The 13,079-nt window shown below is 33.9% G+C and overlaps 1 protein-coding gene across 7 annotated transcripts in view; it reads left to right on the top strand.

Annotated features, from left to right (window-relative positions):
• LOC100368661 (uncharacterized) overlaps positions 1–11,915 on the top strand; it is a 34,195-nt gene extending 22,280 nt beyond the window's left edge. For 3 of the 7 annotated variants that reach the window (XM_006811501.3, XM_085490667.1, XM_085490670.1), the window contains 7 exons: positions 1,049–1,108; positions 3,415–4,254; positions 5,402–5,571; positions 6,170–6,217; positions 7,588–7,718; positions 8,312–8,432; positions 10,270–11,915. In XM_006811501.3, the coding sequence (XP_006811564.2) occupies positions 1,049–1,108; positions 3,415–4,254; positions 5,402–5,571; positions 6,170–6,217; positions 7,588–7,718; positions 8,312–8,432; positions 10,270–10,398 (1,499 nt within the window). In that variant the 3' untranslated portion in view covers positions 10,399–11,915. Of the gene's footprint in view, positions 1–1,048; positions 1,109–3,414; positions 4,255–5,401; positions 5,572–6,169; positions 6,218–7,587; positions 7,719–8,311; positions 8,595–10,269 lie in introns of those variants that run through there. The other 4 variants (XM_085490668.1, XM_085490672.1, XM_085490673.1 and 1 more) reach the window with 2 other exon arrangements.
• Positions 11,916–13,079: the final 1,164 nt, after the last annotated feature.

Raw genomic sequence — 13,079 nt, 5'->3', positions numbered from 1 at the left:
ATTGTGTTGTGACCACCCAACTGTAATAAATTGTGTGTGACCACCTAACTGTATTAAATTGTGTTGTGACCACCTAACTGTATTAAATTGTGTTGTGACCACCTAACTGTATTAAATTGTTTGTGACCACCTAACTGTAATAAATTGTGTGTGACCACCTAACTATATTAAATTGTGTTGTGACCACCTACCGGTAACTGTATTAAATTGTGTGTGACCACCTAACTGTATTAAATTGTGTGTGACCACCTAACTGTATTAAATTGTGTGTGACCACCTAACTGTATTAAATTGTGTGTGACCACCTAACTGTATTAAATTGTTACTTAGCAAGTATAGGGTGTAGTTTAAACTGTAATTAAATATTTAATTCTGAAAAAATTTGTTGTCAAAGTTCTGTTTTACCCATCTATTGCATGTTGTGCATGAATTGGTATAAGCTGCAATTTATGCTGATTTTAGAGCAATTTATCAATGCATTTAATAGTTTGCCAGAAAATTCTTAGTGGTATCAAATGAATATATAGGAAACAATATCAGGATTTACATACTTTGTATAAGTAAACATGATACTTTCCTATTATTTTGTTGATCCTTTTGCCCTCTCTTTATTAGTCTGGATACATTGCCTCGATTTTCATTCTCCGATCGATGGGTGACCATGGCATTGATTAGTTGATAAATATAGATGTGACGAGTGACATCAACAAATAGTTGCTACAGAAACGAGAGTCCTACAGTCCCTTTTTCGTGACGTTGAAATAAATTTACATTGTTATTATAAAGCAAAATCGAGCCAACATTTCTAGACTAGTATATAGAAAGGGCCAAAAGACCCACGAAATAATAGAAAGGTAACTAGCCTACATTAAAAACATAAAACACTGCCTGATTTCTCATTTTGTACTACAAGAATCTTTTTGATTAATCATATTATACAAAATATTTAGTACTGACAAACTTGCAGCTAACATGTATGTTGATTTTAACACTAGACTCACAATTTAAATATTTGAATTGTTGTTCTTTTCTGTCTTGCTTCCTATAGGGCAGCCTCCACCACCGCCTCCAAAGCCTAAAAAACATCTGCCATATTATTCTAACCAAGGTATTAACCCTTTAGCTAAAAGCACCACGCACACACACGTTAAGGACAACTATTAAAGCATGCACCTTATTAACCTATTCTGCCTGCTATTTGCGTTGTGTTTATGTTGTGGGTTTTAAATGGTTGAAATTTGCTGAATTGTTTGTTTTTGAATTCATGTGTCACCAGTTACAACATATTTTTGTGTTTCTAACAACTGACTGTTGTTATTTTATTTTGACATGTTGGCTGTGAAAGGGGAACCATATAGTGCTTCCCAAATGAAAGTGTATATACACTATTTATATTTACACACTATTTATTGTATGGTGAATCATTAATATACACCCTAATTATACACCATTTATACACTTTTGTCGTCTACTAATAGAGCAAATATGGTAATTTCATAATTTCTTAGTAAGTACTGTTGTTGCAAATTGTTGTGCTATGGTATGCTATGTTATTCGTAAAATATCTGCATTGCCAATAGCGGAGCATCACTGAGTGGTTTTGATGATTCAGTTGTATTTTATCATTAGCGTCTTTTGACAGCATCGAATCACATGCTGGATTCTCTGTTCTATGATCAAATTATTATTACAGAATTAATATTCAATATGAAACTAGATTAGTCTGAGAGTCTTCAGTTATTTCGTGTATAGCCTTTAGAAATTTATAGGACGGCTATTTTTAGCTACCACTGCCAGTGAGCAAACTTGGAACATTGAGTATTGCATACTCCCTAGGTTAGTTGTGTTTAGCACACACCCAAAGTAGAATTCTAACAGCAATGCATGATGGGATTTATTGGAGTGAAGACAATAAATAAAAGACGTAATGTGTCAGCTTGCAATTAGTGAAACTCATGAAGACCGTAATTTTCAAATTTGACTTTTGGTCAAGTTACTTTTAACTGAAACTTGGTGACAATACAACTTTCAAGGACAAAAAAGAAATATCCATGTAAAATTGGTACTAGTAGATATCAACTGCCAGTTGATTGAGGCTGATACTTGAGATTTACTGATTTAACTTTGATTTATTTTGGTGTACACACTTCTTTGCATCCGTATATGCTTCAGGAAGTAAGGAGATTTAAATTGTAGAATTACAGATTGATGTCTCTGTCCCCGGAGTACTTAAATTTTTATTGCCTGTAAAACTTAGTTGAAAGCCACTTCAATTTGGGGTAACTTTGGTCGTAAATTATCTTTAAAATGTTTCGGTTATCAGGTTGAATGTTGTTGTGCATTTCTGTTTAAATTCTGCATTGTGTACGCACTATAAATGCAACAGACCAAGTAATTAGTATTTCAATGGTTGTAATTTCACTCAGACACCGTGGAAACTTGAGTAAAATAGCTATTCTATAATTTCAAAAAGACCTAATGGCTATACAGAAAGCAGTACAGTGTGGTATGCATCTCAAACTCATCTTAAATGGAAAATGCTTCACATCAAATATTGATTCGGTAATATCCTAAATACTGTGAAATACTTTATTTTAGCTAGAATTTATTTTCGCTGGAATTTTTGTATGGAATTTATTTTGACTGATTTTTGATGAGTTGAAGGAAAAAAAGTATATTTGCTGGATTTTATTTTCCCTGAAGCATTCCTTCAGCGAAAATAGCGAAAATAAATTCTAAGCAGAAATAAAGTATTCTACAGTAGTTGAACAGAAAATCCTGAAAATACCTAATATTTCAAAAGATTTTTCGAACCAAACTTTGACAACAACACTAGTTGTATGTAACACTAGTGCATAAATTATGAGATTTCCTGGTTACCATCTAGAGGGCGCTATCTCCTGGCATTTCAAAAATTGCAACATGTCTTACATCTTGGTTTATGGTGTTGTACTATGTTAATTCGTCAGAACTTTTATTTCCCCTTTCACAGCACAGCTTAAAATCGGCATTGGTGTAGTTTAATTGTGCGTAATTATCCTGTCAAAGGGATGTTATTGCGCAAGACATCATTTAGGATTATACAGTTTTCAGGGAAGGGGGATTTAGGGTGTTTATTTTAAAGATTTGGCATGGTTTGGGGTTAGAAACATTGTTAAAATAATTATTCACCAGCGTATTGTTCAAAACATATACCAAACTCTGCACTTCTCATCCTAGACCAATGCTAGTAAATGTTTTCTTAAAGTTAATGAACTTGTCTTCTACAATTGTTTTTCTTGTTCAATTCAAAATATCTTGAAATTAGAGAAAATCAAGCATTATAAATTGAACAAAGAATGTATAGTATATAGTCCACTGATTTAAAGCTCTGATGTTAACTTTTTGTCTTGTGAATTTATTTGTCATTTTCAGGTCTACAAACATACAGGCCTGCTGTGTATCATAATCCTGCAGAAAACGAAGACCTTCCCCCACCCCCTCCACCACCCGAGCCAGCAGAACCCTACCACAGTAGCCACTCGTTCCCTCCACCGCCACCTCAGGATGATCTACCTCCGCCACCTCCGCCCGCTGCTATGACATACTCGTATTCCAGTAGAACAGATACTCAGTATAGTCCGCGACAAACGTCTGCGTCCCCACCTCCACCACCTCCTCCCCCTCCTGCACCTCCAAGCTTTGATTCACAGCCCAGATACAGCCCAAGCCATCAATCGTACAATCAGCCACGATCTCCACCTACTTCCACTTACGCACCACCCCCTCCTCCTCCTCCACCACCTGCTCAAGTATATCGTCCAAAAGAGCCCCAACAACAGTCGTATGAAAGTAGACCCCAGCAGTCACCCTATTCACACCCACCTGCATCACATACCCCAACAAGGGATGTTTACCAAACCAAACCCAATGACATGTATTCACCCCCAGCTACGCAACCTACTGCAACATACACACCACCAGTAAACACTTACCAGCAGCAGCCCACCAGCAAAAACTACCAACCATCTGCCAGTTCCTACCACCAACCTACGAGTTCCTATGCTTCCCCGAGCTCTCACACACAGTCTAGCAGTGCCTATTCACCATCCTCCAAACCCGCCTTCCAGTCAGGCCCTGGTATTCATTCAATACCCCGCCCCACTGACCAACCGTTATCCAAACCAGATAAGGTAGGGACAGAAGCAGAGGTGGATGCACTCACAAATCTCCTGGTACAGAACATGGAGGGAGCTGTAGAACCAGACTTCTTTGGTAAGCAAGACGTTTTCCTATGTTAAGCGGTACTTGCATTGCATCCAATTGATAGAATGAAATCGATCGAATATTTTTGTCGTTACTCCATCATTCCACCTAGTATTATTACTATCAGTATACAGTCATAAGCAGCCACTTTAAAACATAAAATCTTGCGACAAGTATTTGAAATTATCAGAAGTTTAGTAGAAAAGGAGGGATTTAAATTTTATGGCTTGTTCTGTGGTAGAACTTGGCCTCTAAATTTCTGTAAACACAGTTAACATAAAATGCTATGTAGACAATTAGCAGCCATTGATTCTATAGTTGTTTTTTAGATTATTTTCCCATGTGGTCATAGGAACGTATTTTGTTTTTGACCTAAAAAACAAAATAAATAAAGTAATTTAAAACATAACTGAAATACAGTTGCTATATTTTTTTAAAAACGCTGGATATGTACAACCTTATCGGCAAAATACATGTGTATATAAAGTATTTTGAGTCTAGCATGTGCAAATATTTAGGAATGAGTATGGTTTAGTGGGGCACATGTTCGCCTCACATCAAGGAGGTTAAATTTCCAGAGTGGACTTGTTACTTAGTATACAATAAAGTGTGTTTTTCCTAAACCACCAAACATAAACATTACGGTTTAGAATAATAATGTTCTGTTGGAAATGGACGTAATACCTGTGTATTCTACATGTTTGTAATTTTTCAGTTCTCAGTGGTAGTAATTTGGATCCAGGTTTGAATACTGTATCACCCACAATCAAAATATTTGTCATGCCATTACATTTCTGGAGAATTTTTACTGTTTTTATTGTACTCTCTGACGAGATTCGTAACATTTTGCATACTTTCTGGCAAATCTAACTGTCGCACTGCCGTAAGTAAGCAATATGCCTGGATCTGTCCGTACATGCGAGTGGGATCTTATCTGATGGGGCCTGCATTCATCCAAATAAATTTTAAAAAAGTGTGATATTTTTGCTCGATTACATTATTTTATCAACAAGATGTTTAAGAATACACATAGTGATACATATATTAGTTTAGCTAAACTTAAAAAAAACATTTTTTTTCAACTATTTAGAAGATTTACACACCTTGACTTGACTTGATATTTCATGTTTTTTTGTTTTGTCTTTTCTTTTTATAGGTACTTGTGGCAAATGCAACCAAAAGGTCATGGGTGAAGAGAACGGATGCTCCGCAATGGATCAGATTTTCCACATAGATTGTTTTACGTGTGTGACATGCAACGGGAGATTACGTGGGAAACCGTTTTATGCGTTAGAAGGGAAGGCATACTGCGAAGAATGTTACTATGTAAGTTTTTTTTTGATATTGCCCGCATTTTAGATGGCTGTATCACCCGATTCTCTATTGCCAAAATACCAGATTTATTAACCTTTTCACCACCAGTTCCATCTTTTCATCGCACATTCACAAAATAGTCGTGTTTATAGTCTGCACTTTCCTATCAGAAGATTATGACAAAAATAAGCAAATTTTTTGAGTAAAAACAGAATTTTTTTCTGTTGGCTACTAAATTAGGGTTCATTTTCAGAAATATAAGAAAAAAGTGCAGTCAAATTAGTGACAATATTATGAATCTATTGACATGGGAAGTACCATTAATATACTTATATGACAGTTTGTTTTAAATTTTACTAAATGCATTCAATTGTGGTTGTGTACTGTAGAATCATTTATTTTCACTGACATTTAATTTCACTATTTTGATTTTGAGCATATTCCCTTTGTTTTAATTTAGTTTAATTTTGTTTTATTGTTGTTCTACATGTTCACATAGATTTAATTTAGTGTATTTTACTTATCAGCAAAATTGAAACATAGTGACTAAACATAGTTTTTACCGTATATGCAATATTAATAATAGTATGTTTGTTTGTTTGTTTTTTAGGCTACTCTTGAGAAGTGTTCAGTTTGTTCTCATCCAATCATGGACCGGGTAAGTGTCAGCTTAAAAAAAAAAAATATGTAATGCAATTATTTGTTTTTATATTCTTCATAGTTTATCCAAATCTGTAACCCTATTAGTAAGCATGAGAATTCAACTTGATATTTGAGAAATATATACCATACTTACACAGTCATATAAGCCTAGGGGCCTCAACATTGGGGAAGTATAGGGTGGGTTTATAGCCAAGGACCACCTCCCAAAAGATGAATTTTTTTGTTTGTTTAACATTGTAACCATGTTACCAAAAGAAGAAGAAAAAACCATGTTGTCAAAAATAGGACTACCATACATATCATGATTTTTATGCAATGAAACACACTTTTTCTACACATATTTCAATAAATGTTAAACTCCCGGTAAAAACACTCTGGGCCTATAACCGGGGATGCCCTCAATTTGTTAAATATCTAAAAATAAGGGGTGGGCTTATACCCGAGCAGGAGCTTATGGCTGGGGAAGTACGGTATATATATATCAGTTACACATACAAACTTGCTTTTCAAACTAGGTGTTGGAATAGGGTAGTGTATTAAACGTAAGAGTGTTATACATGTTATAGAGTAGACTTGTATGTAAAGCCGAACATTTTCCTTTTATTTCGAGCAATGTATTAGCCTAGTGCTCGTTTTGACGGGCGTAATCTGATTTTTAGCGCTGTATTTGTGAGTGTTACACATGACTGGTTGTATCACAACATCATTATTGTTCTCCGCTGTATGGTCGTTGACTGACCACCCAAACACCCTATCTGGCTGTCACTGATACATAGCTCTAGAAATGCACTCAACCGTAATATCATATCCCCAGTTAACAGTAGCCTTATGTGATATGGGTATCCAGAATATCACTACATCTTACATGTGACACGTACCTGTTCACACTCTTGACCTTTTGATGGTCAAAGTCAACTCGTGTCACTTTTTATCAAACATCCGACATTAGTTTTTCCATGTTCCTCGTAAATTTTCGTCAAGAACTGTCGATAATGGAAATGTGATGAAATTATTTCTTTGTAAAATATAACTATTTCACCTTTTTATTTGCATTCACAAAAAGATTATCATCAGCTATTGATAACGTATTTTAAAACTTATTTACCAGTTAGAAGAAATTATCACAAAGCACTCTAATAACAAAAAAATCCCAAGAATATGGGAAGTAAAAGTCTTGTGGTGCTTCACCACAAAATTGTGGTGTGTGGTGGAGAAATATTTTTGGTGTTCTACCCGCAAAGAACTCTGGGAACTCTGGCTATATATTATTAATATTACAAAAGATAGATGATTACCAATTCTACATTTAATTTCAAAACTTAATTTACCCATCTGTTAATTTTCTTCTTTCTTTTTTATATTCAGATTCTCCGCGCCACTGGCAAGCCATACCATCCAGCTTGTTTTACCTGCGTTGTGTGTGGTAAGAGTTTAGATGGCGTGCCTTTCACTGTGGATGCAACCAATCAAATTCACTGTATTGAAGACTTTCATAAGTAAGTAACTGATATTTTGATTGGTTTGATGAGTTTTATGTGTTCTAGGGTTTCCATTCAATTTGCATATTGCTTTGAACAATGTCAGCATGCTGAATTGTTCCAGGTATTGAGGTCAAAGTTCGTATAAAAATGGTCTTGGACGTGACCTACTGTAGAATTAATTCTAAATAAAATAAATCAAAATATATTTTTCAATACTATTTTCTCTAGTTACCCACACACTCATCACACGTACACATTATATGCGAAAGAATGAAAGGAAATTGTACGACCTCAACTCATTGATGACATTTAAAAAATAGTTGCATATTTTCGTAATAATCAGAAAGACATTTTCATAAATTCTGCTCTTGAAATTGGGTGCCCTTAATCCCTGTGGGCTGTATGTGTGTTTGTTATTTGTTTGTTTCTACCTTCTTGGAAACAAATTAAGCATTATGATCATTGATAGTTTTGCAGGTGCTAAAATGCCTTGGAGGAGCACTGTCACATTTTTTCACACAAGACTACGTCTATCGTATACATTTCACATGAACTGTACAAAATCCAAAGCCCTATAGGATAATTTTTTTTATTTGTTATCTTTTCAGGAAATTTGCTCCTAGGTGCTCTGTCTGTCATCAACCTATCATGCCGGAACCAGGTCAGGAGGAGACTGTCCGAATTGTTGCCATGGATAGAAGTTTTCATGTTAGCTGTTACAAATGCGAGGTAAGAGGTGGATTTTTGTCAATATTTTAAACGCAGAAGCAGCTGGTGATATTGTTATACAGTAAGCACATGATTGCATAATATCATCTTCTCAAATAACTACTAGTATGCAATTTTGAAATGTGTATTTATAAAAAAAAAAAAGAAATCTGTAATTATATTAAAAAAAAACTTCTTGGCAGAAACTTGTCTTTGTGTTAGATACGCCGTAGGTTCGATTGTGAGCAAAACCAAGAAAGAACTCATTATTTGTTGTATTTTTGTAATTTCCCCAGCATTGACTCTTTAAAAACCATAATCTTCTCACCAATATTTTGACGTACCATTTTGCTTATTATGTATTTCTTAGTATTTATTTGATAATATTAGACCAAATTAACATAATGTTCTACTGACGACAAGTCTTGATCAACATTTGTAAAAATAATAAATAAAGAAATTATACACATTTTAATTTGTGAAATTGACTAAACTTGATTTTGGTGCTCAATATGGCATTTATTTTTAATACGAATGACTGAATCTGGGATACTTATAAATCTTGAATATGATAACAAGTTTTATGATTCCGGGTTTTGTAGGGTATTACAAAATATATTATGATAAAGTGTACTTGGAAAATATAGAAGAAATCTGACAATTCGCTTTTTTCCCTCTTTCCCTTCCCTCCACACAAAGTAGTAAGTTGATATTTGCTCACTTATTTCATTAATTTCAATCAAACTCATCAACCTATGATTATTTGAAATCAGAAACAAATTTTTATAAATAAATAATATACTTAGCTTGCCTAGGTCTGGTTGCAAACTGATTTTAACAGCCTAACAGTCAAATTGCCCACAGCTGTTGACATTTGTGAACATGATGTTGATAGTCTTCTTGTCAGATTTCTGGATTTATGACGTTTTCTGGAATTTGTGACATGATTTGACATGTAGTGTGACTAACATGGATGATGAATGTTAATTACCGGTAACCTGTGCACCACCAGTTCGTTCTTTTCAACACAAATTCACAAAATAGTTCCGTTCATAATCTGTACTTTCCTTCAAAAGATTGGAACAAAAATATCTAAAAAATTTTGACTAAAAACTGAAAATTTACTAAAATTTTGTCTGTTGGCTCAAAAATTGGGGTTTATTTCCAGAAATATTGGAAAATTACAAGGAAAAAAGGCAGAAAAATATGGGCGAGAAAGTCTGGCGTTGAAAAGGTTAAAACAAGCATAGGACGCACAACTAGAATTAAGTGAAATCAGGCGTCATGTGCTGCGTCTATATTGCAGTCATTTCCTCTGATCATATATTTGTTATTCTGATTAAACTGGTGTGTTTTTCTGATATATTATTTCACTGAGATAGTAGAAAGCTTTTTACCCAGCTACCTGTATACCTATCATTTTAAACAGGCATTCCACATTTTAGAAAATAATCATAAATAATCACCAAAAATAGACCAAAAATATGTAGCTTTTATTCTGATATTGTTTTTAGATTGGTACTTTTCATTTTCTGGCTGTATAACCCTAGATAATAGGGTTGTTTTAAGTTAATTTAATATGCACCTAGTTTGTAAGAATTTGAAGTCATTTGAAATTTTGTAATAGTTTTACCCACAGTCCTCTTTTTTTTTTTAAAAAATCCTTAAGTCGATGTATTAAAATATTTAAGTTTTGCTTTGATTTTAAAAAATATTTTGGAGTTTTTACTTCCAAGAATTAGTTCAAGAGATTTTTACGATGATAAAAACAGTTTGTTTATCCTGCCTCACTGCAACCTGGTTGAAATTTATCACGATTCATACATTTCAATTTTCAAACCATTCTTTGATCTTTCAGGACTGTGGTCTATTATTGTCATCTGAAGCTGATGGACGGGGCTGCTTCCCATTAGACGATCACATCCTTTGTCGTGACTGCAATGCTCGTCGAATTCAAACGCTGACTTCAGGAATCTCGGCCCAGTGAGACATGTGACAGTGGTTACTGTGATACAGAGACAAAACAATCATACATTGGTACAAAGAAATAGCCACAAACATTGTTATGCAAAAGATGATATTTTTTATTTCTTACGTAGAGTGCCTCAACTTCATCTTACTACAGAGATGCTTCCAAAATTGAAAAGAAAGTCGGGTATCCATGAAAAAAATTGTCCAAAAAATAAAAATACTATATTCTTTAAAAATAGATTTCCAAGGATGTTCAGGTGCACTTTTATTTCTGGTGTAAGAAAAAAAATAGTTATAATTTTATTTTTAATTATTCAGATTAGTTGTAATTAGTGCTATTTTCAGTTTTTGAAAAAGATAAGTATTGAGCAGAATTTTCATGTGAAACTGATGAGATAATAAGATGGGAGTGGGTTGAAGTCACCAACTCTTCAAAATATGTCAGCAGATATTCTTTAAAACTTGTATCTGTTATATTGGAAATAAAAAAATAGTATGAACCAAAAGTCCGGAATACATGGGTGTACACCTCTGACATTTCAAATGGTTAACCTTTCAGTTTCTGGAAAGTTTGCTCATCACTTATCGCTTACAAGAAGAATGTCTTATCTGATTTGGTGAACCAGACTGTGCTCACCTCTTATCCAATCTCTTTGAAACCATGTATAGATAAGATTTTTAGTTGAATTTCAATCAGGTAGAGTAAAGTCATACAGAAATATTGAAAAAAAAAAAATATTTAAGTTTCACATAAAAAAAGAAAAAAAATTATTTTCTAATACTCCATGTCAACTACCGTATTTACTCTATTGAAAGCACATAAAAATTGCATTTATTATGTGGTGCTGGATTATTAAAACATGACTTAGTTTGATCATTGACATGCGCAAATATGTGCCACTAATAGAGCAAATATGGTAAAAGTGTTTGCAAGAAATAAATAAAAATTAAAAAAATGACTGCATGAACATCTTAGCAAGATTCCAAGACTTATGCTTTTGTATTTAGCAGTATGTTTAGGAAGCGGTGCGTGCAACAATAGTGAAGAAACAAGAACAAAAAATGATTTTTTTCTAAAAAGTGGAACAACACTAGAGTTGTAAATCATTGTAAAAAACAGCCTGTGTTGTTGTCATGACAACTACTGATTTTGTATTTGTGAATTTTTACTAGCTAAAAATAGACTATAAGGTGTTCACTGTGTAGATTATATTTTCTTATAGAACAGATGTAAATTATAGGGACAATAATTTTAGGGAAATTTGACTGGTAGGCATGGCAACAGAAATGCATGTTTGAAATTGGCATGCAAAAACGTCAAATTTGATATTATTTAAATCATATATCGTAACGTTATTGATTTGTTTTGTTTTATGAATGAATGTATGTATGTATGTGTTGTGTTGTTATATGAGACTGGCGTTTTAAACATACCAATTTCCTACCTAGAAACCTTTGTACATTTTGTACTACCAGTAGTTTATTATTATTTCCTAAAAATAAAAGATAATAAATTGTGGAAGATGAACATAATTTTATTGATGTTCTGCGTCACTGAATTGTTGAAGAGCCTCTGTATTCTATAACAGTAATCGCCTTTTTAGATGAGAAGTCAATTCTATGCAAGATACAAACCGCAAGAAACCATACTATCCAGTTTATAATAAACTTGTACAATATGGTTTATTATTAGAACAGGTTAGATGTAGTCAAAAACAAGGACTGTGTATAATAAAGCCCTCAAACTCTTCAGGGAATTTAAAGTCTGACCCAAGATAAAATGTCAAGGCCTCAGACCAAAACTTCTATGGTGGGAAGAACTTTATATCTCAGAAGAGTCTGTGTAAGAGGGCTTCATCTGACTTGTAGATATATATTTTGCCAAAATTCTCATACTTTTGTGGAATTTTTGCACAAAATTTGTAATGGAGGGGGGGGGGGTTAATCCTCTATTCTTCTATTCAAGCAGAATATGCTTTACGAGTTCTCAAACATTTGTTTTATGCAATGTGTGAATCCAGTACCTGTGTGTATGAGCGTTGACGTTTCAGAATTTGGGGTCATTGTTCTTATACAATTTGCATACTGAAATTAGGGCAGGTGGGTCGTTTACTCCTACAGTGAAACGTTTACTCCTACACTGAGACGTTTACTCCTACACTGAGACGTTTACTCCTACACTGAAACGTGCAGAAACGGTGAAAAAAGTAATAAGACACATTCTCTACATTTCAATTTGTTCAGATTATTTGGTTTTGCATTTTACATTTCAATTGAACAAATAAGTTAGACACATTAATTAATACATGTAAATACAACGTCAAATTTAGAATTTCAATATTATGCTGATAATCTATAGCAATGATATTATCGTAGAACCTGGAATATTCTAATATTTGATAGACCATCTTGATACAAAAGTTGGTTGTAATATTCCAATAATGTAAAGTAAATGTAGAAACTGTAAACAAAAAGTCTACACTGCCGCTTGGCTGTCAAAACCATAATATAACACCCCCCCCCCCCCCGTAATAGGGAGATGACAGCGCCCTCAACAGATGGACAGATAAAAACAAAAGGATATTCATTATCGTCCCATGTCAGAGTTTTGATTGGAATTTACCAAACCCACCAACGATGCATGGGAGCACTACTAGATTGGAAATTTGCACATTACAAATTCAATTTCAATGTGAC

Source organism: Saccoglossus kowalevskii, chromosome 15 (genome assembly GCF_978046115.1).
Source record: "Saccoglossus kowalevskii chromosome 15, keSacKowa6.1, whole genome shotgun sequence".
NCBI classification, from domain to species: Eukaryota; Metazoa; Hemichordata; class Enteropneusta; family Harrimaniidae; genus Saccoglossus; species Saccoglossus kowalevskii.
The sequence above is the reverse complement of the archived record's forward strand: the minus strand, read 5'-3'. Positions and strand labels throughout refer to the sequence as shown.